Source organism: Oryctolagus cuniculus, chromosome 11, assembly GCF_964237555.1.
Source record: "Oryctolagus cuniculus chromosome 11, mOryCun1.1, whole genome shotgun sequence".
NCBI lineage: Eukaryota > Metazoa > Chordata > Mammalia > Lagomorpha > Leporidae > Oryctolagus > Oryctolagus cuniculus.
Window position 1 is genome coordinate 66,199,753 of NC_091442.1, and position 19,211 is coordinate 66,218,963.

The following is a 19,211-nucleotide window of genomic DNA, read 5'->3' on the forward strand; positions in this document are numbered from 1 at the left end:
AAGAGTTCTCTGATGGGTATAAAGAATACAAAGCAGCTCCACCTTAAACTGTGTGGTAAGGGCTGGAGTTAATGTATATGTAGTGTTTAGAGCAGCTCCTGGGTTTATATAAAAAATATGTATGTATGTATGTATGTATAGCCAACTTCCTATTGCATACTATGTGCCCAAAGCATTACTATAAATAAATATATATAAAAACTCAAATCATCCTCATTATAATCACATCAGATGAGTTTTGTTATTTTACCCACTCTGTAAAGTAACTACGGCTCAGAGATTAAAATAATTTGTCCAAGATCACATACCCAGTAAGTGGTAGTTCTGGGAGCTGAGCCAAGACTGGATAATTCCAGAGATCGTGATCTTGACCGGTGTCTTTCTTCATGCAGTAGGTGCTCAGGAAATGGTTAGCTGCTGTTATTATTGATATTATTATGCTGTACTCTTAGTTAAGGTGATAATTATCATGTATCTACTCGACGAATAAAATAACAGTTATCTCAGGCTTCCTACGGGGCAGGGCACTGAGGATTCAAGGAAGTGTGGCATGTTCCAAAGAATGTGTGGGCTGCCTCAGCACATATGGTGGCCTTAAAAGCTCTTTTCAGTAAGACAGCAGTCACCTCTGCAGCTGAGTGGAGAGAGGTCAGGAGTGAGGCCCTGTTACCCGCATGGAACCTCTGCCCCTGCTTGGGGGCTTCCCTAGTGGAGACTGTAACTCTCAACAAGCAGGAGGAATGGAAGGCTGCTTTCAGGGATACAAGCTCTACGCCCTTCATCAGGCTTTTCCTCCCCCATGCCCATTCCTGCATCCAGCCTCTGCTTTCTTTCTCTTCTGGAAAAGTTTTTGTTTTTTTAATTTGTTCAAGAGGCAGAGAGACAAACATAGATAGATAGATAGATAGATAGATAGATAGATACAACTCCCACTCCCTAACTCACCCCCAAATGCCCATAATGGCCAGGGCCAGAGCCAGGAACTCAATCCAGGTCTCTCACCTGAGTGACCTGAGCCGTCACCTGCAGCTTGTTGGGCTATGTGTTAACAGGAAGCTGACGTCAGAGCCGGACCTGGGAATTGAAGCCAGATACTCTGATAGGTAATGCAAGTATCTTCTTTTCATTTTCACTTTATTTGAAGTCAGAGAAATAGAGACAGACAGACAGACAAGATATTCCATCTACTGGTTCAATTTCCAGATACGTGGGCCAGTACTGGGCCATGCTGAAGCCAAGAGCCAGGAACTCAATCCAGGTCTCTCACGTGGGTGATAGGGACCCAACTGCTATATCATGTGCTCACTCCCAGAATGTACATCAGCAGGATACTGGAAGGAGAAGCAGAGCTGGAACTAGAACCCAGGCACTCCGAACTGCTGTATCGAAGAGTGTTAACGTCCTGATGCAGCATTAACTCTTGAATCTGACAGACTTAATTGTAGGAAGGTTTGACTTAGTCATTTCTTTCCAGACTTAATTGGTATTCAAAATCTTAAATGATAATGAATAGTAAGAGGATAATTTATCTGGTTAAATAGTCCATGTGTCCCTGAGTTAGGATAACCATTCTAATGCCTTAAACTTATGAGTAAGGATAACCACTGTGTGCTATTTTGCCATTTTATAGTTAGTTGATAAAACAATTATACTTTTTTTATTTTTATGGGGCTGGTGCTATGGTGTAGCAGGCAGAGCCACCGCCTGTAGCCTGTCATCCCATATGGACGCTGGTTCAAGTCCTGGCTGCTCCACTTCTGATCTAGTTTCCTGCTAATGTGCCTGGGAAAGCAGCAAAATATGGCCCAAGTGCTTGAGTCCCTACACCCAAGTGGGAGACCTGCAAGAAGTTCTTGACTCCTGGCTTCTGATTGGCCTAGCCCTGGCCATTGTGGCCATTTGAGGAGTGAACAAGTAGATGGAAGATATCTGCCTATCCCTCTCTCTCTCTCTGTAACTCTGCCTTTCAAACAAATAAAATCTTTTAAAAAAAATGCAGAGTTGCAAAGAAGGGGAACACCAGAGATGTTCCATCCTCTGCTTCACTCTCTGGGTCTCCCATGTGGATTCAGGGGCCCAGTTACCTGGGCCATCCTCTGTTGCATTTTTAGCAGGAAGCTGAATCAGAAGTGGAACAGCTGGGACTCAATCCAGTGCCCATGTGTGTTGCCGGCACCGCAAGCGGCAGCTTTGCCCTCTACACCATAGTGCAAGCCCCAACAATGATACATTTTAAAAAGCAAATCTTCCCACTGGCTCGCTGATTGTGGCTGGAGTTTTTCTTTAAGAACTTTTTAAATGTCTATGGCTCATACTCACTTTTAGCTTTACTATGGCGAATCAAACAAGGAGCAGTTACAAACCTGGGACAGTTTAATGGGTTTCAGCAGGACATGTGACAAGTCCTGAGCCAGCAAACTTCTTGGTTCTTCTATTCATGAGCCTTGAAACGATGCCGTGAAGTTCTGATCCCGGGGAACACCTTTGGCGAGGCTGGAGGTTGCACATCAGGGATTTGTAAATAGCCCTCAAATTTACGTTCACCAGAAAGCGTAACTATAGCCGCATTACGTGTCCAACAGTGGACTGAACAATCAAAGGAGACATTGTGCAGTGACTAGCACTCTCCGTGAGACGGGGGTCCACTGATTTTATGTCAACATAGACTGCTTTCTTGGGTGGGCTGTTTGCAGCGAAGGGCTGCCCAAGCACTAACTATGTCAGGGTCCCACAGCCCTTCCAGGAGCACAGGTTTTCACCGGAGTTCTCGGTTCAGGTTTTTTCCTCCCAAGCCTGGCAAGTCACTGTCTCTGAGCCCCCCACAGGCTGCACAGCCGTTCAGGATCTTACTCTGAGAAAAGCTCAGCACAGCGAGCAGCGAGCCACAGTGCCCGTGTGTTCTGACTCCACAGCAGGTCTTGATGCCTTCACTCGGTTGATAGGGGCGGCCTGGGAGTTGGTGTTCACGCTGTCTGTCTGCTCTTCGTAGGAAAGACCAGAACCTGTTGTCTCCAGTGAACTGCTGGTACCTGCTGCTGAACCAAGTGAGGAGAGAAAGCAAGGACCACGCCACCCTGAGTGACATCTACCTGAACAATGTGATCATGCGGTTCATGCAGATCAGCGAGGATTCCACCCGGATGTTTAAGAAGGTACCGTCCCCAGCTCCCGGCAGTGTGCTTCTCTTTCTGTTAACTGCTTTGCTGGTCACCAGCACTGATCGCGGTGTCCACTGCAAATTGAGTACTCAAGAAATAGTTGTGGGAAAACATTTAAAGAATGAGCAAAGATAACAGATTGCAGAGTTAAACCTGAGCGGGCGCAGTTACAGAGGTGTAAACCAATGAATGTGTGACCCGGACATTGTGAGCAAAATTTTGAAATAAGATGCAGCTGCCAATTGCAGTGCTGTCCTTAGGAGTGCGTGGCAGCCTGCACTTACAAAAGATCCGCAGAAAAGCCTCCAATTCACATTCGGGGCCCGTATCGGATCAGAGACTTGTGAAGAGCAAGGCAACCCCATGTGCAGCTCTCTGAGGGAAAATGTGGTCACAGCTTTTCCATACTCCCCTCCGACCAGCAGTGGAAACAGTGAAGCCGTGAATAAGATTCAGATGCACTTCTCAGGAAATTCAGTTCCTAACACACCAGAGGGTTTCTTCCTTCCCTGATCCACTAGGAACTAAGACGTCAGCGTTCAGGGCTGTGAGTCCTCTCTCCTGGCCTTAGCCAGCTCTCAGCAGTGGTTTTCTTGTTTGGCCGCTGGGGCTGAGGACAGTAATTCCCAGGCGGAGAGTACACTGCTTGCCCTGTCAGCTTGCCTCTTGGTTTTTGGGCGTGTAGGACAGGGGCTCCCTCACCGTCTCAGCTTTGCACCAGCAGAAGTTGGTGCCTGCATCCCTCCCTGCACCTCTCTCCAGTAAAGAATGAGCAGTTTCAGAAGGGTTGGGGGAGCTGCCCTGTAGATTAATGACTTATTTATGCTTCAAAGAGGCTCCTTAAAACAAAGACATAGTGTAACGCTGGCGGCTGGAAGAGTTCGTAGCCAGGTTTGATGTAGCCACATTAGGTTTGATTTGCAACCTGCAAGTGGGATTTAGCAAGCTCTAAGCCATCCTGAGTTCTATGAAATAGAAAATACAAATGCTTCAAACAAAGGAGGGATTTTCAAGATTGGGAATTAAGGAGCATACGAGGGGGTCTTGAACAGTTCATGGAAAATGCATCTGATGAAAAAACTATGCAAGATTTAGATTTTTTTTGCACCAAAATAAACATCATTTAATTCCACTTTGTATTACCTTTTTTGAGGTATTTTGTATTAATTAAGAAGAAAATAGGTATAGAAATATCCTCTGTATTGTAAGTAGTGGATATTTAAAAAGAAAATAGTTTAGGCTGAGCCACGGAGGGAATTGATTTTCTCTGTCCGCTGGTTCTGCCGAGACCCCACCAGTGTCAGGGTGAGCAGAAGACTGTGTTCTTAACCGCTGGAAGGCCACAAAGATGGAAAAAGGCTGGTCCCCCTACTCAAGGAAGCCACAGTTTCTCCATATTTGAATGGCAGTTAAAAAACAAAGATTGATTGGTTGATTTGAAATGGAAGAATTACACAGAGGGAGAGAGATCTTCCAGCTGTTGGTTCACCAAATGGCAGCAAGGGCCAGACCTGGGCCAGGCCAAAGCCAGGCGCCTGGATCTCCATCTGGGTCTCCCACATGGGTGGCAGGGGCCCAAGCGCTCTGGCCATCTTCTGCTGCTTTCCCAGGAGCTTGAGCAGCCAGGACTCCAACCAGAGCCCCTGTGGGATGCTGGTGTGAGCATCACAGGCAGCAGCTTGACCCGCTGCACCATAACACCGGGCCCTGGATGGCGCTCTGTGATGCTTCCAGCCACAAGAGTGCTGGCAGCCGTTCAGCAGGGCCTCTGGGACCAGCACCCCAGGCGAGGTCATTTATCTCTCCATTCAGTGAAACATCTTTAACATGGCTGGCTGGGGAGGCTGTGGGAAGACATGGCCCTGCCTGCAAGGAACTCAATGATAATAATTCAGTCACCAGACCAAAGGGAAGCGCAGCCGTCTGCAGAGGGAGCTGGAAGGCTGAGGTTCTGTGCCCTCCTCGGGGGTCAGGCAGCTGTCCACACGGAAGGGAACTTTTTTTTTTAAATTTTTTTTGACAGGTAGAATTATGGACAGTGAGAGAGACAGAGAGGTCTTCCTTCCGTTGGTTCACTCCCCAAAATGGCTGTAGCGGCCAGCGCTGCGCCAATCCGAAGCCAGGAGCCAGGTGCTTCCTCCAGGTCTCCCATGCAGGTGCAGGGCCCAAGCACTTGGGCCATCCTCCACTGCACCCCCCCCCCTCGGGCCACAGCAGAGAGCTGGACTGGTAGAGGAGCAACCGGAACATAACCCGGCATCCGTATGGGATGCTGGCGCCACAGGAGGAGGACTAACCAAGTGAGCTACGGCGCCGGCCCCGAGAGGGAACATTTGAAGTGAGGTTCTTAGGAAAAGACGGCACGTGCCCAGAAGACAAGGACAGTGAGCCGCGATGGCGCCAGTGAAAACATCTGTTCAGGAAAAGGACCGGGCTCGATGAGGCAGAGCCGGGGGCTGTCTGCCCGAGTGATGGGCTGTGCAGCTGGAAAACACGGATGTCTTGCTAAGATGTAAAAAGAGTCAAGGGCTTGATAAAGCTCATAGGAACTCAGGACTACAAGTCCCATGGATTTGGATGGGAATCCCAGCCCTTCAGCTCGTTCTCTTCGTGATCTCGGGAGGTTTCAAGAGGATGCGCCCCACTCATGAAGGGAGTGAGAAAGGCAGGCCTGGACAGAGGGTGAAGCTGAGCCTGTGGGCACGCTGGGGCTGGCCTGGCCTGTGGAGTTGTTTTATACCCAGGCAAGGAAGTGTGGCCTTCGTTTTGCAGCCATTGGATTTGGGCTGCTGTTAGAGGGGGGTTGGGTAACGTTGGGGTGAGACACCTCCCTTTGCTGGAGGGTAATTTCCAAAGGTAATTCCCGGAGAGGGACCACCTATGAGTTCAACAACTAGCCACCGATATTCTCAGTTGTGGGCGGCATGAGTTTCTAGGGAATGCACAATGAACATCCAAAAAACAGGCATGCCGCCTGGTCTGCTACCTGCAGTTCTCTTCTTATCCAGATATCCTGGGACTCAAAGAATTAGAGTCCTTGGAAACTGCCAAGTGACAGCGGGTGCCCAGTTCCTTTGGCCTTTGTCAGGGAGAGTGCTGCTTGCTCCCTGAATTTCCTCCTGATCCTAGCCACTGCGCACCAGCTGGGAAGGCAGCTGTCATCACCACACAGGTACCCTGTTCTACCTTCCTCAAGTGAACACAGCAGGTGACACCCCTCGCCGTGCCATCTGTGTGGTTGCTGGAAAAAGAAAGAACCTGAGAGGCAGAGGGCAAAAGGGAGAGACCGGAGCTTGTTCAGGAGCCGGAACACATTTGTCACCTGGAAGGACAGGAAGCCAGAACCTGTTACTGTCAAGTCCTAAGAATTCCGGGACCTTTTCCATCAGAACCCCGGACTCTCTTTTCTGTTCCAGCACCAGCTGCCTTCTTTACATGGTTCTAGATTAGAAGTGTATTTTCTGTCAACAGAGAGCATTTAAGTTGGCCTGAGCAACCGTTAGAAGTGCCGTGTCGTCCTTAGCATAATGCTTGCCTGTTTTGCGAGAAGATTTTGAGGCTTCCTCGTTTTCAGAAAAGGCCTCACCTCTGAGAAGAGATCCAGAGCAAGGCTGTGTGCTTGGTGGTCCTGGCCTCAGGCCGCTGTGTCTCACTCGGCTTAGCCAGTGACAGAATCCTTTTACTCAAACTGCTTTGTCAAATATGGAGTTCGGAGCAGGTCATTCCAGAAATGCTTCTGTGTCCAAATGGATATAATAATGGAGAAGGCACTTAGAAGAATACCTAATCCATGCAGAGTTACCGGGGACTGCTGCAAAATTTACATCTTGGGACCTGTATTGTGGTACGAGTAAAGCCACTGCCTGCAATGCCAGCATCCCACATGGGCGCCGTTCAACTGTCAGCTGCTCCACTTCCAATCCACCTCCCTGCTGATGCACCTGGGAAAGCAGTGCAAGAAGGCACAAATCTCTGGGCCCCTGCACCCATGTAGGAGACCTGGAAAAAGCTCCTGGCTCCTGGTTTTGGCCTGTCCCAGCCCCAGCTATTGTCATTTTGGGAATGAACCAGTAGATGGAAGGTATTCTCTCCCTCCCTCCCTTCCTCCCTCCCTCTCTATCTCTCTCTCTCGCTCTGTAATTCTGCCTTTCAAATACATTAAGAAAAAATCTTAATTATAACAGAAACAGTTATTGACACAATGGCCTACACTGAACAGAAAAATGGGACTGTTTAATAAGCAATAACAGTATCCAGTCATTCAAAGAGAGGCCTTTAAAGTGCTAAATTAATACTCTTAGAATAGTATATCTTTCTGCTTTTAAGCTCTGAAATCAGATATTTTGTGTCTTGCCTCTGCTACTTTAGTAGATGTGTGAATGTGGAAAAATCTGTAAATCTCTTAAGCTTCAGTTTCCACATCTAGAAAGTGGGTATACTATCATATTCTAGATAACTCTATGAAGGATTCATATGTCATTCACAGACTGCAACCAGTTCTAGTTAAGTCCTAAGCAACTTTTCACTGGGATTTTGTAAACACTTACTCCGTATGCCTATAGTACTCATAATTATGCACTGTGAAATTGTCCCAGATCTTATGCTAAGTGTCCTCATTTGACATAGACTATGTGGTACCACTGTGTGGCAAACATATCCCAATCATCATTCTATGTATCACTTACTAGGAAGTTCCAAATCATATTTATAAACAGATTCTGAGAAACGCTTTCACAGTATCATTGCTTGTGGCTAAATTAAAATTAGTGGGAAATCAGGGAATAAACAAGCAATTCCCTGGGCTGGTTGACACTCGGGCCCCACAGCTGTTCACGTGGAAAGCCTTGCTTTTGAAGCTGCCTTGGTTTCTCCACTCATTGAATGAGAAGGGTTATTTGATGCAATTTCAAGCCCGGACAGTGTGAACACGGGTGCAAGTGGACTCTCCTTTTCCCCACTGAGGGCCCTGGCTGACCGTTTAGGGGACTCCTTGTGCACAGGGTTCGCCATCATCAACCCTTCCTTCTTTCCCAAAGACCAGGCCCCTGAGTGGTGCGATCTGCCTCCTGCTGTTCTCCAGCCCCGCCTCCAGGAGTCATGAGACTCTCCTTCCTTCTTGCCATGACTCACGCTGACAGAGAGCGTGTGCTACATGTGGCTTGGCGCTGCAACCAGAAAACTGGGCCATTCATATGCTACACATAAAACTGTAACTAATGTCAGCCCTCATGGCCACAGCCCAGGCCACAGCCAGCTTGCAGGAATCACTTCATTGAAGCACCTCATCGCAGGATCTTAGGTGCCAATTTTAAGAACTTTACTAAGAGTGTGTAGGTCAGAGGGAGTACTATAACGTGATGGCATTTGAGTGTGTTAAATGCTATAAATTTGAGTGTGTTAAATGCTATAAATTGGCTTTGTCATTTCCTTGTGGATGGTTTTCAAATGTATATAATGTTATCTTTGTTAGCGTGTGTACTAGCTTAATTTATGTTGCTTGCTCACTGGTAATAAAGACATCTGTAAGCTCCTACTGCTCTCTGAGCACCACACGCTGCATCTCCGACACATCCTCATAGCTGTGCAAGGAACAGCTATGAGCAAGGAACCCCACAGGTCAGGGATGAGGAATCAAAGTGGAAATGTCACTTGGTGCATGGGGTTAGAAACGTGTGTGAATGGGGTGGTGTGATTCTTGGCCCTGTGCATTCATTACTTGGGAGAATTCTGAAGAATGGCAATTCTGGGATGGGGCAGCAGAAATCTGTCAGTCATCCACGCTGGAGGCAGGAACGCAAAGCCGCAGAGACGGGCCGAAGCCACTGAGCATCGCCCCCTTTGCCATAAATGCCACAGGTTCCGAGTCACAGGAATTAGAGGAACTCACTTTTCCATTGCTGACTGTGTGGGTTCACCTGGAAGAAGGAAGGTCACGGTCATGTTTCCTTTGCCCGAGGCCAGCCACGCTCTGTTGAAGTACAGCACCGTGAAGACTGCCAGAGACATTTCATGCAGGGCTAGGGGAGGAAGCTGGGCTTTTAAGGAGTCCATTTAAAGTAAGTGACTGTTCGCACAGATGCTTTTGTGCAAGTTAGTTAGGTACCAGTCTACTACAGATCCCTTGTTTGAAAACAACGTCCATCTGTAAGTTTTAAAACATCTGGGGGCCAGCGCTGTGGTGCAGCGCGTTAACACCCTGGCCTGAAGCGCTGGCATCCCATATGGGTGCTGGTTCTAGTCCTGGCTGCTCCACTTCCAGTCCAGCTCTCTGCTGTCGCCTAGGAAAGCAGTAGAAGATGGCCCAAGTCCTTGGGCCCCCGCACCCACTTGGGAGACCTGGAAGAAACTCCTGGCTCCTGGTTTCGGACTGGCGCAGCTCCGGCCGTTGCGGCCATCTGGGGAGTGAACCATCGGATGGAAGGCCTCTCTCTCTCGCTCTGCCTCTCCTCTCTCTGTGTAACTCTGATTTTCAAATGAAAAAATAAATCTTTAAAAAAATCTGAAAACTACCAATCTATATGTGCACAGGAAGAGAAAATACGTTTGTTTAATATAAAAGTACATTTTTTTTTGACAGGCAGAGTGGACAGTGAGAGAGAGAGAGACAGAGAGAAAGGTCTTCCTTTTGCCGTTGGTTCACCCTCCAATGGCCGCCGCGGCCGGCGCGCTGCGGCCGGTGCATCGCGCTGATCCGATGGCAGGAGCCAGGTGCTTTTCCTGGTCTCCCATGGGGTGCAGGGCCCAAGCACCTGGGCCATCCTCCACTGCACTCCCGGGCCACAGCAGAGAGCTGGCCTGGAAGAGGGGCAACCGGGACAGAATCCAGTGCCCCGACTGGGACTAGAACCTGGTGTGCTGGCACCGCAAACTCTGCTTTTCAAGTAAATACATATAAAAGTACATTTTTTAAAAAACATATATGTATTTATTTGAAAAGCAGAGTTTGGAGGGTGGTCGGAGTGGGTGGAGATCTTCCACCTACTGGTTCACTCCCTAAATTGGCTGCACCAGCAGAGGCTGGCCCAGGCTGAAGCTGGAATCCCAAAACTCCATCCAGTTCTCCCACAAGGGTAGGTAGGGCCCAAGAACTTGGACCTTCTCCTGCAGCTTTCCCAGGCACATTAGCAGGGAGCTGGATTGGAAGTGGAGCAGTTGGGACTCAAACCAGTGCTCATATGGGATGCAGACATTGCAGGCAGCTGCCTAACCCACTCTACCACAGCACAGGCTCCCTACAAATATTTTTTTCATTGTCAAGATTCTAAAAACATAAAACATAAAAAATAATAACAATTACCCATATACTACTACCTACTATTAATATTTTGGGCTATATCTTTTCAATCTTTATACACACACGTCTAATTTACAAACATACATAGATTTTTTTCAGAAAATGAGATTCATTGCATATGGCTTGGGAACCTACTTTTTTCGTGTAAAATATTACTTACGTTTCTTATGTCTGGAAATAATCTTAAAATAGGCTACTTCCTGCCTCCATAGAGCTTCACTGTCTGCATGGCTGTGTTACTTCCCTGTTGCTGGACATTAAAATCTTTCACACATTCATATTTTTAGCTTTTGCCACTTTCTGTAAAGTGGAATTCTTGGGTCAGAGTGCGCCCTTAAGATTTCATTAGAATTTCATGTCTTTGGTGAAAGTCTTACCTTTTGTGCCTGTGATTTAGTAATGAAATATAAATGGGCTATTTTATCAGCAGGGACCTACCACATATAATTCAGTATGCTTATGTAACAGTGGTAAATAATATAACAAGAGGAACTTTTTCAAAGCATTTCAGCGCAGTGTAGTGGAAGAATTAAATGCTATTCTGGTGGCCTCGAGGGGCAGCTTAATTATTGATAGGACTTGGAAAAATTAGTAGGAATAGTCCCAGCTTGCACTCCTAGCTGGTTCTCTTGAGTTTTATCGACCTTATGGCTAGCTTGTTTTTCTAGAAATAAATCAAAACCAAACTACCAGTTCTTATAATGGTGTAAGATTCTGAAGTATTTTAGAAAATATTTTACATTTTTTGTTATAAATTGCTTATCAGGGTGGCAGGCACAGAGGGAGTGTTGAGTGAATAACAGTTGCTACTTCACCTGTTCTTAGATGTGTGTTGTAACCTTTATTCCCTAGTAACATCAGGATATGCATGATTAGCCTGGCTTGTCATTTTAAAACATTTTAAAATATACTTATCTGAGAAGCAGAAAGAGTGAGAGAGACAGACAGAATTTCCAGCTGCTGATTCACTCTCTAAATGGCTGTGACAGCCAGCGCTGGGTCAAGTCAAAGCTGGAGCCAGGAACTCAACCGCAGGTCTCTTACCTGGGCGGCAGGAACTGGGTAAATTGAGTACTTACCCCTGCCTACAAGGGTCTGTGTTGCTGGAAGCTGGAGTCAGGAGCCAGAGCCAGGTGTTGAACACACGTATTCTGGTATGGGAGGCAGACATCCTAAATAGTCTCTTATAGCATCTTTTTTTTTTTTTTTAAAGATTTATTTCTTTACTTGAAAGAGTCACACAGAGAGAGACACAGAGAGAGAAAGATCTTCCATCAGCTGGTCCACTCTCCAGATGGCTGCAATGGCCAGGTCTGGCCAGGCTGATGCCAAGAGCCAGGAGCTTCCTCCAGGTCTCCCATGCAGGTGGCAGGGCCCATGTACTTGGACCATCTTCTGCTGTTTTCCCAGGCACATTAGCAGGGAGCTGAATTGGAAGTGGATCAGCTGAGGCTCACACTGGTACCCATATGGGATGCTGGTATCGCACACAGAGGCTTTACCTGCTATGCCACAATGCTGGATCCCTAAGTGGCAACTTAATCATTGAGCTCACCACCTGCCCTGAGGCCTGCCTATTTATGTAGCAAGTGAGTTACTCTGTGATGGTTTTCAACAACAGTTCAAAAGCTTTATCAAAGACTTACAAGAAGAACATTAAGCAGATAATATATCTGAAAAATTTTTATAATAATAATAACTGATGGTAGCTAAGTTGAATGCATTGCCAGAGTATGATTCTTCGTTACTAAAACTCTAATGTTAGTAATTTAACCCATAATTACATTGAGAATAGTTATCAAAAAGCACTTGAAAACTCATTTTGTGGGGCCAGCGCTATGGCGTAGCGGGTTAAAGTCCTAGCCTGAAGCGCCAGCATCCCATATGGGCGCCGGTTCTAGTCCCGGCTGCTCCTCTTCCGATCCAGCTCTATGCCGTGGCCTGGGAAAGCAGTAGGAGATGGCCCAAGTGCTTGGGCCCCTGCACCCTCATGGGAGACCCAGAGGAAGCTCCTGGCTCCTGGTTTTGGATCGGCGCAGCTCCGGCCATTTCGGCCATCTGGGGAGTGAACCAGCTGATGGAAGACCTCTCTCTGTCTCTACCTCTCTCTGTAACTATGTCTTTCAAATAAATAAAATAAATTTAAAAAAAAAGAAAATTCATTTTGTTTAAAAAAACTGAAAATTATTTTATTATCTCAAAGTACTTTTATTTTCATTTGTTTTTCTATAATTTCTGACTTTTGTATAATGAACATATTATATAAGACATAATAAAACAATCATTTATTGAAAACTAAAACCTTAAAGAAAAATCTTAGTGCAAGGCACACCATTGTTTCTGTAATGAAGTGGGAAGTGATATGCAGTAAGCGATGCTACTTATGAATGGAGAATTGGCCTGTTCCCCAAGTCCAGCTGACAACTACACTTTGCATATATAGTATTAGGATGATTAAAATGAAGAGGCCTGAAATCGGGGGACTTCTGAGCAAGACAGTTGCTTCTGACTAGTTCCCAAAATTATCTATGAAATGACCAATCAAGGACTTATTTAAGAAAAAACAAGAGTGATTGTTTTAATTCCTGGCAGATCCCTCTGCTCCTTTACTCAAACCCTCTGAAGGCTCACAACTCACTCAGTGAAAATCCACACCCCCATCTGCAGGCTTTATTCCTCTTTATCCCATTGTCTCTTCCTGACGTATTTTCTATTTGCTTACTGATCTGTTCACCTTCTGTCTGCCCATAACTCCAGTGTGACTTGCTGAGGGGAGGGACCTTTGTATTCACTGAAACCATGATTGGCCCATAGTATTTTCATAAAAATATGAAAAATAAACCCCACATTTGTATTTGAAGTCAGAAGTGAATGGTATCTGTGCCACAGAAATTTCAAGGCACTTCAGCAAGATGTGGTATTGACAGGACTGGATTTAAGCAGCACTGTACCTGCAGCCAACTCTGAAGACAAATCAGTGCCACTCCTGCAGAGGTGAGGGTCATCTGGGAGACTCATCCTTTCCGTTCTTTCATGGGTTGGCAGTGCTGGCATCGTGGTGTGAATGAGCACCAGAGTTTGCTCTTAACATCCACAGCCATCGTGAAATCATGCAGCAGGATTCTTATGGCACAGGCTCCCTTCTCACTCCCTCAACTGAAAAATGCTTTTAGATTATTCACGTGGTTTTAAATCAAGATATCTGGAGATCCATTTGTTGTAAGAAATGTCTCCCAAAATCAAGTTCAGCCTCCTATTTGCTACATTTTATTCATTAATTTATTCTTCGATAAATACTCGTTTTAGCCTGCTTTGTCTCAGATGTTCAAGATTCTGAGGATACAGCAATGGCCAAGACAGACTGTGTCCTGCCCCTTGGATTTTACAGTAGGGAGCTATAGACCAGTAAAACCTTGGTTTAGGTACAACATGTTAATTGTACAGATTCAAAAAGAAGCCCTTCGCTTCCTATGAGTTTGGGGTCAGGAGAGCTGAAACTTGAATCGTTTATTAAGAGTTAGCTGGAGGCCGCCGCGGCTCACTAGGCTAATCCTCCGCCTAGCGGCGCCGGCACACCGGGTTCTAGTCCCGGTTGGGGCGCTGGATTCTGTCCCGGTTGCCCCTCTTCCAGGCCAGCTCTCTGCTGTGGCCAGGGAGTGCAGTGGAGGATGGCCCAGGTGCTTGGGCCCTGCACCCCATGGGAGACCAGGAAAAGCACCTGGCTCCTGGCTCCTGCCATCAGATCAGCGCGGTGCGCCGGCCGCAGTGCGCCGGCCGCGGCGGCCATTGGAGGGTGAACCAACGGCAAAAGGAAGACCTTTCTCTCTGTCTCTCTCTCTCACTGTCCACTCTGCCTGTCAAAAAAAAAAAATTAAAAAAATAAAAAAATAAAAATAAAAAAAAAAGAGTTAGCTGGAAAGAGTCAGAGAGAGCAAGACGGAAGGAGTAGCAAGAAAGGAATAGAAAACTGTTCCAAGAAGAAATATATAAAAAGAACCAGATGCATGAGAGAACATAGATTTTGAGGGGAAAAAGAGTTCTTTGTGGGCAAATCAAGGAATGGGAGAAGGCAGATGGAAAGAGATACAAATGTAAAAGTAAGAAGGACTCTAGATGAAAGTCTGTGTTTATCCTAAGAGCAGTAGAAACCCATTCCCAGGCTTTGGACGTGGTAGCGACGTGATGAGCTTTCAGGGTGTCTGGAGAGGGAGGGTAGACTGAAAGGTGGTAAGACCAGGATCCGAGGTGCCCATTTTGAAGCTCTTGGTATTTATCCCCGTGAGGGCTGGTGATGCTCTCCCTGGGCTGTGGCAGCAGAGACAGAGGAGCACACAGATGTAGGCACAATGTTGTACTTAGTGTCTGTGGGCTTTGGTCATGGTTGGCTGGGGTGGGAGCAGAGAGGGAGCAGTCAACAGCGACATCCAGGTTCTGACCATCTGACCTGACGGGACCCAGAGAAGAGGAGGAGACTGGATGCACAAAGAGATGGTGGACAGAATGGCAAGTTAGATCTGGATACGTTTGTGGATAACTGGCTAGAGAAGTCTCAGAAGGAGACCAAGAGCTTAAGGAGGGAGATGAAGACTGCACAGCTGGGCCTCTTCAGTATGTGGCTGGTTAATTAAGATCTTGAGGGTGGTTGAAATGCATCCGAGAAAACTCTCAAAAAATAAATAGGAAAAAAAGGACGAGAAGAAGAAACATACGCTCTAACGTGGCTGTGAAGGACCAGGGAGCTGGAAGGAAACCTGAGGGAGTGACGTGTCTGGGAAGCAGGCAGGAAGCCGTCAGTGTCTCGAGATCTGAGCCATGTCCTCTGGATTCAGCAGCGAAGGCAGCTGGGCTCCTTGCTAAGAGCGGAATGGGAGGGACTGAGTGGGAAGAAGGGTTAGCAGGTTAGGGCAGAGGATGTGGATGAGACTGTAGAGACGTGTTGAGAAGGAGGTCAGAGATCAAGAGAAGAGGTTTTGGTGATGGTTTAAAGATGTGAGAACAGACCTTGTTGAAAATGTTGAAGGGAAGAAGCTATGAAACGGGAAAGCTCAAAATGATTGGTAAGAGGCTTTCGTGGGAGCGGAGGAACGAGAGAGGGCGTATGTGCATTATCTTGTAGGCAGGTGGCAGGATGTTGTGGGATTTGGTGCTGTTGCTTTGTGACGTTGGAAGTGACGCCTTCTGATGAGCAAGAGGCTAAGAGTCATCTGCGAGGAGTCAGGAGGGTTGAAAAAGTAAGGAAGACTGCACACATCCCCTGGAGAGACTAAGAATTAAACATCAAAGCAACGCAATAGGAGAAAAATCTCCCACTTGAGAAATAGCATATGAGGTTTCCAGCAAACTTACTGAGAAGAGAAAATACATAAATAGACCTTCCTAGTCCTTTCAAGCTTCAAGCTTGACTGAATTCTACAAGCATCTCATGAAAACATCCTGTTTCCCAGGAAGAACACAGATGATGCCTCTTGTATGTAATGTTAAATGCTGGAAGACAGTGGAGCAAACCCTACAATACCAGTTGAAGGAAAGTTATGACCCTCAAATTCTCTATACAGCCAAGTTATTATTCATTTTTAAAACAACTGGAGGGCCGGCGCCGCAGCTCACTAGGCTAATCCTCTGCCTAGCGGTGCTGGCACACCGGGTTCTAGTCCCGGTCGGGGCACTGGATTCTGTCCCGGTTGCCCCTCTTCCAGGCCAGCTCTCTGCTGTGGCCCGGGAGTGCAGTGGAGGATGGCCCAAGCGCTTGGGCCGTGCATCCCATGGGAGACCAGGATAAGTACCTGGCTCCTGCCATCGGATCAGCGCGGTGCGCTGGCCGCGGCAGCCATTGGAGGGTGAACTAACAGCAAAGGAAGACCTTTCTCTCTGTCTCTCTCTCTCACTGTCCACTCTGCCTGTCAAAAAAAAAAAAAAAAAGGTAAACACAGGTTCTAGTTGGAATAAGTGTAACCCACCATATTGTCCCAACTGAATACGTCTCTAAAACCTGGACAGACTAGCAGCAACTTAACACTCTTCATTAGGACAGTGGCGAGTGGGTTGAGAAAGACCCTAGTTTAAAGTACCACCGGACTGGCTGTGCATTTCCCATTCTTGTCCCTTCAGTATCCCCATCCTTGATGCCAGGCAGCTAGACACCTGGAAGTAGACACCGGATATGAACATAGCGGCTCCCGGAGGAGCCTTTATTTGTAAGTCAAGGAGCAAACAAGGAAAATAAAAAATCCCGAATTTTTAAATTTTGTTTCTTCTCTCCAATTCTTCCAGCTCAGAAAATCCCATCGTGGGATTTCAAAAAGCAGCAGTGATAGCAACAGGGTCCCACCGGTACCCAGAACTCCAAGAGAGAGAACTTTCCTCCCCAGTCATAGGCGCTGTGGTCCAAGAAGGTGACATGAACCCCTACTTTCTTTGCTCTGTCCTGCTACAACTTGGCCTTTGATATGGGCACAGTTGTGGGAAGTGTGGGCTAGCTTAGAATAACTAAATCCCAGTCTTTCCAAAGTACTGAAAAAGGGAGCCCAAAAAATCAAAAAATACTACCAAGGTTACCAAGAGGATGCAGATTGAGAAAGCAACCCCCTGCACAGTTCTTTATTAACTCCTGAATCCCTAAGCTGCACATCAGTGGGTCTGATCGTTACAGTAAACCTAACAGAGACATTGAGAACTGAGCGAATGGCTAGAACCACTGCCTGGGTTCTGTACTGGCCATTGGAGGGTGTGCATGCTGGGCAGATGCATGTAACACGGCCCAGGCATTGAAAATGGAGTTGTCATTGAAACCACAGCCCATAGATGACTGATCACAGTTTGTGTCCTGAATGCACACAGATTGATTTCCTCATAAGACATTCTGTTTAGGGCTTACACAAGACCTAGAGTCTCATATCATCATATTCAAAAAAGCCAAAAATACTCAGTTTACAAAGAACCAGGGGGACCTCACCTGACGTGGGAAAACCAGTCAGCAAATACCAATTCTGAGGTGACACAGATGTTTGAATTACCTAACAAAGACTTTAAAAAAATTATCTTTTAAAGAGAAAGAGAGACAGAGATCTTCCATCCACAGGTTCAGTCCCAAAATGAGTGCAACAGCCAGGGCTGGGCTAGGACAAAGCCAAGAGCCAGGAGCTTCATCCAGTTCTCCCCCATGGGTACAGGGGCCTAAGTACTTTGGACATCTTCCACTGCTTTCCCAGGCACATTAGCAGGCAGCTGGATTGGAAGTGGAACAGCTGGGAATCGACCTGGTGCCCATATGGAATGCTGGGATTGCACGCCTTGGCTTAACCCACTATGCCATATCACCAGTCCCTTACACAAATTTTTAATGCAGTCATAATTTTAAAAAAAAAGTTCCAAGAAGTAAGGGCCCACACTCTTAAAATGAATGGAAAGATAGAAAGTCTCAGCAAGAAAACAGAAAATATAAAGAACTAAATGGAAATTTTAGAACTGGAAATTCATGTGGTGATTAAAATAAAATAAAACTCACCAAATGAGCTCAGTAGCAGAATGGAGATTATAGAGGGGAGAATCAATGAACATGAAGTTAGACAGAAATTATCCCATCTGAACAACAGAGAGAAAAATTATTTAAAAAAAAAATAAACGAGCCTTAGGGACTTTTGGCAGCTCTATCATTGCTGACCTCAGAGTCTCTGAAAGAGAACAGTAAGTGTGTTGCAAGAAAAAAAAATTAAATAATTGCAAGAAAACTTTCCAAAGTTTGCCAGTGCCATAAACCTGCACATTGAAGACACTCAGTGGAGGCAGGCACCGCAGAGCAGTGGGTTAAGCCACTGATCGGAATGCCCATCTCCCTTTACTGGAGAGCTGGTCAGAGTTCCAGCTTCTCTGCCTCTGAGCCAGCTGCCTGCTAATGCATTCTGGGAGACAGCACATGATGGCTGCAGCACTCGGGCCTCTGAACCGCACCTAGGAAACCTATACTGAGTTCTGGGCTCCTGTCCAGGAGAACCTGGCCCACCCACTGTTGTGGACATTTGTGGAGTAAACCACTGACAGAAGGCCGTTCTGCCTTAGCTGAAAGTGAATGAATATGCATTCATTTAAAAAAAAAATTCAGGGAAACCAAACTAAATGGACTCCTTAAAAGAAATGCTCCAGTGTCTTTCATTTTCTAATCACTGGGTTTACAACTCAAATTAAAGGAACAAACATGAGCTAGGTTGAAAGGTACCCAGTCCCTCTCTTCCTATAAATCAAAGGAATAAAAAAAGGCTGTGCAGTACCACATTTGTTCAGGTTCAGTTACGTATAAAAGATCAGCACTTAAGTTCATTTTCAAAAAGACCATTGACACACCAAATCCTTACCCAGCCTTCTCAGCCAAGAACGGAGTTGCTTGCTTAAGAAAGGAGCTGATGAGGAGAGAACATTCCTGCCATATGTCGAGGTGTCTGCACTTGACATCAACACATTCTAAAGCAACCCAAGAATGGTATTCTGGTCGCCAGCCAGGGCTTCGTACCAGTTGAAGACTCTGTTTAATTCCAGATGGCAGGAGTCTAAAAGATTTCAGGCAGCTGCAGAGAATGCCATTTTGAAGGAGATTGCACATATAACAAATATTTGAATTAAGAAACACTTGTGATACCTTAGATTATAGCAACCCAAAAATACGCATTTGCAGAACAGATACTGAATATGGCTGTCAGATATCATTAAGGACTTTTTAAGTCTCAAAGACAGAAGTATTTCTCATTGTCAGAGAAGCAGTTAAATAG

At 46.3% G+C, this 19,211-nt stretch overlaps 1 protein-coding gene across 4 annotated transcripts in view; it reads left to right on the plus strand.

Annotated features, from left to right (window-relative positions):
• Positions 1 to 19,211, plus strand: part of SRGAP1 (SLIT-ROBO Rho GTPase activating protein 1) — a 319,306-nt gene that overhangs the window by 158,100 nt on the left and 141,995 nt on the right. For all 4 annotated transcript variants that reach the window (XR_007919699.2, XM_070052569.1, XM_002711308.5 and 1 more), the window contains exon 3: positions 2,990 to 3,152. Coding sequence is in view for 3 of the 4 variants with exons in the window: in XM_070052569.1 (XP_069908670.1) it covers positions 2,990 to 3,152 (163 nt within the window). In the remaining variant the exon portion in view is untranslated. The remainder of the gene's footprint in view (positions 1 to 2,989; positions 3,153 to 19,211) is intronic.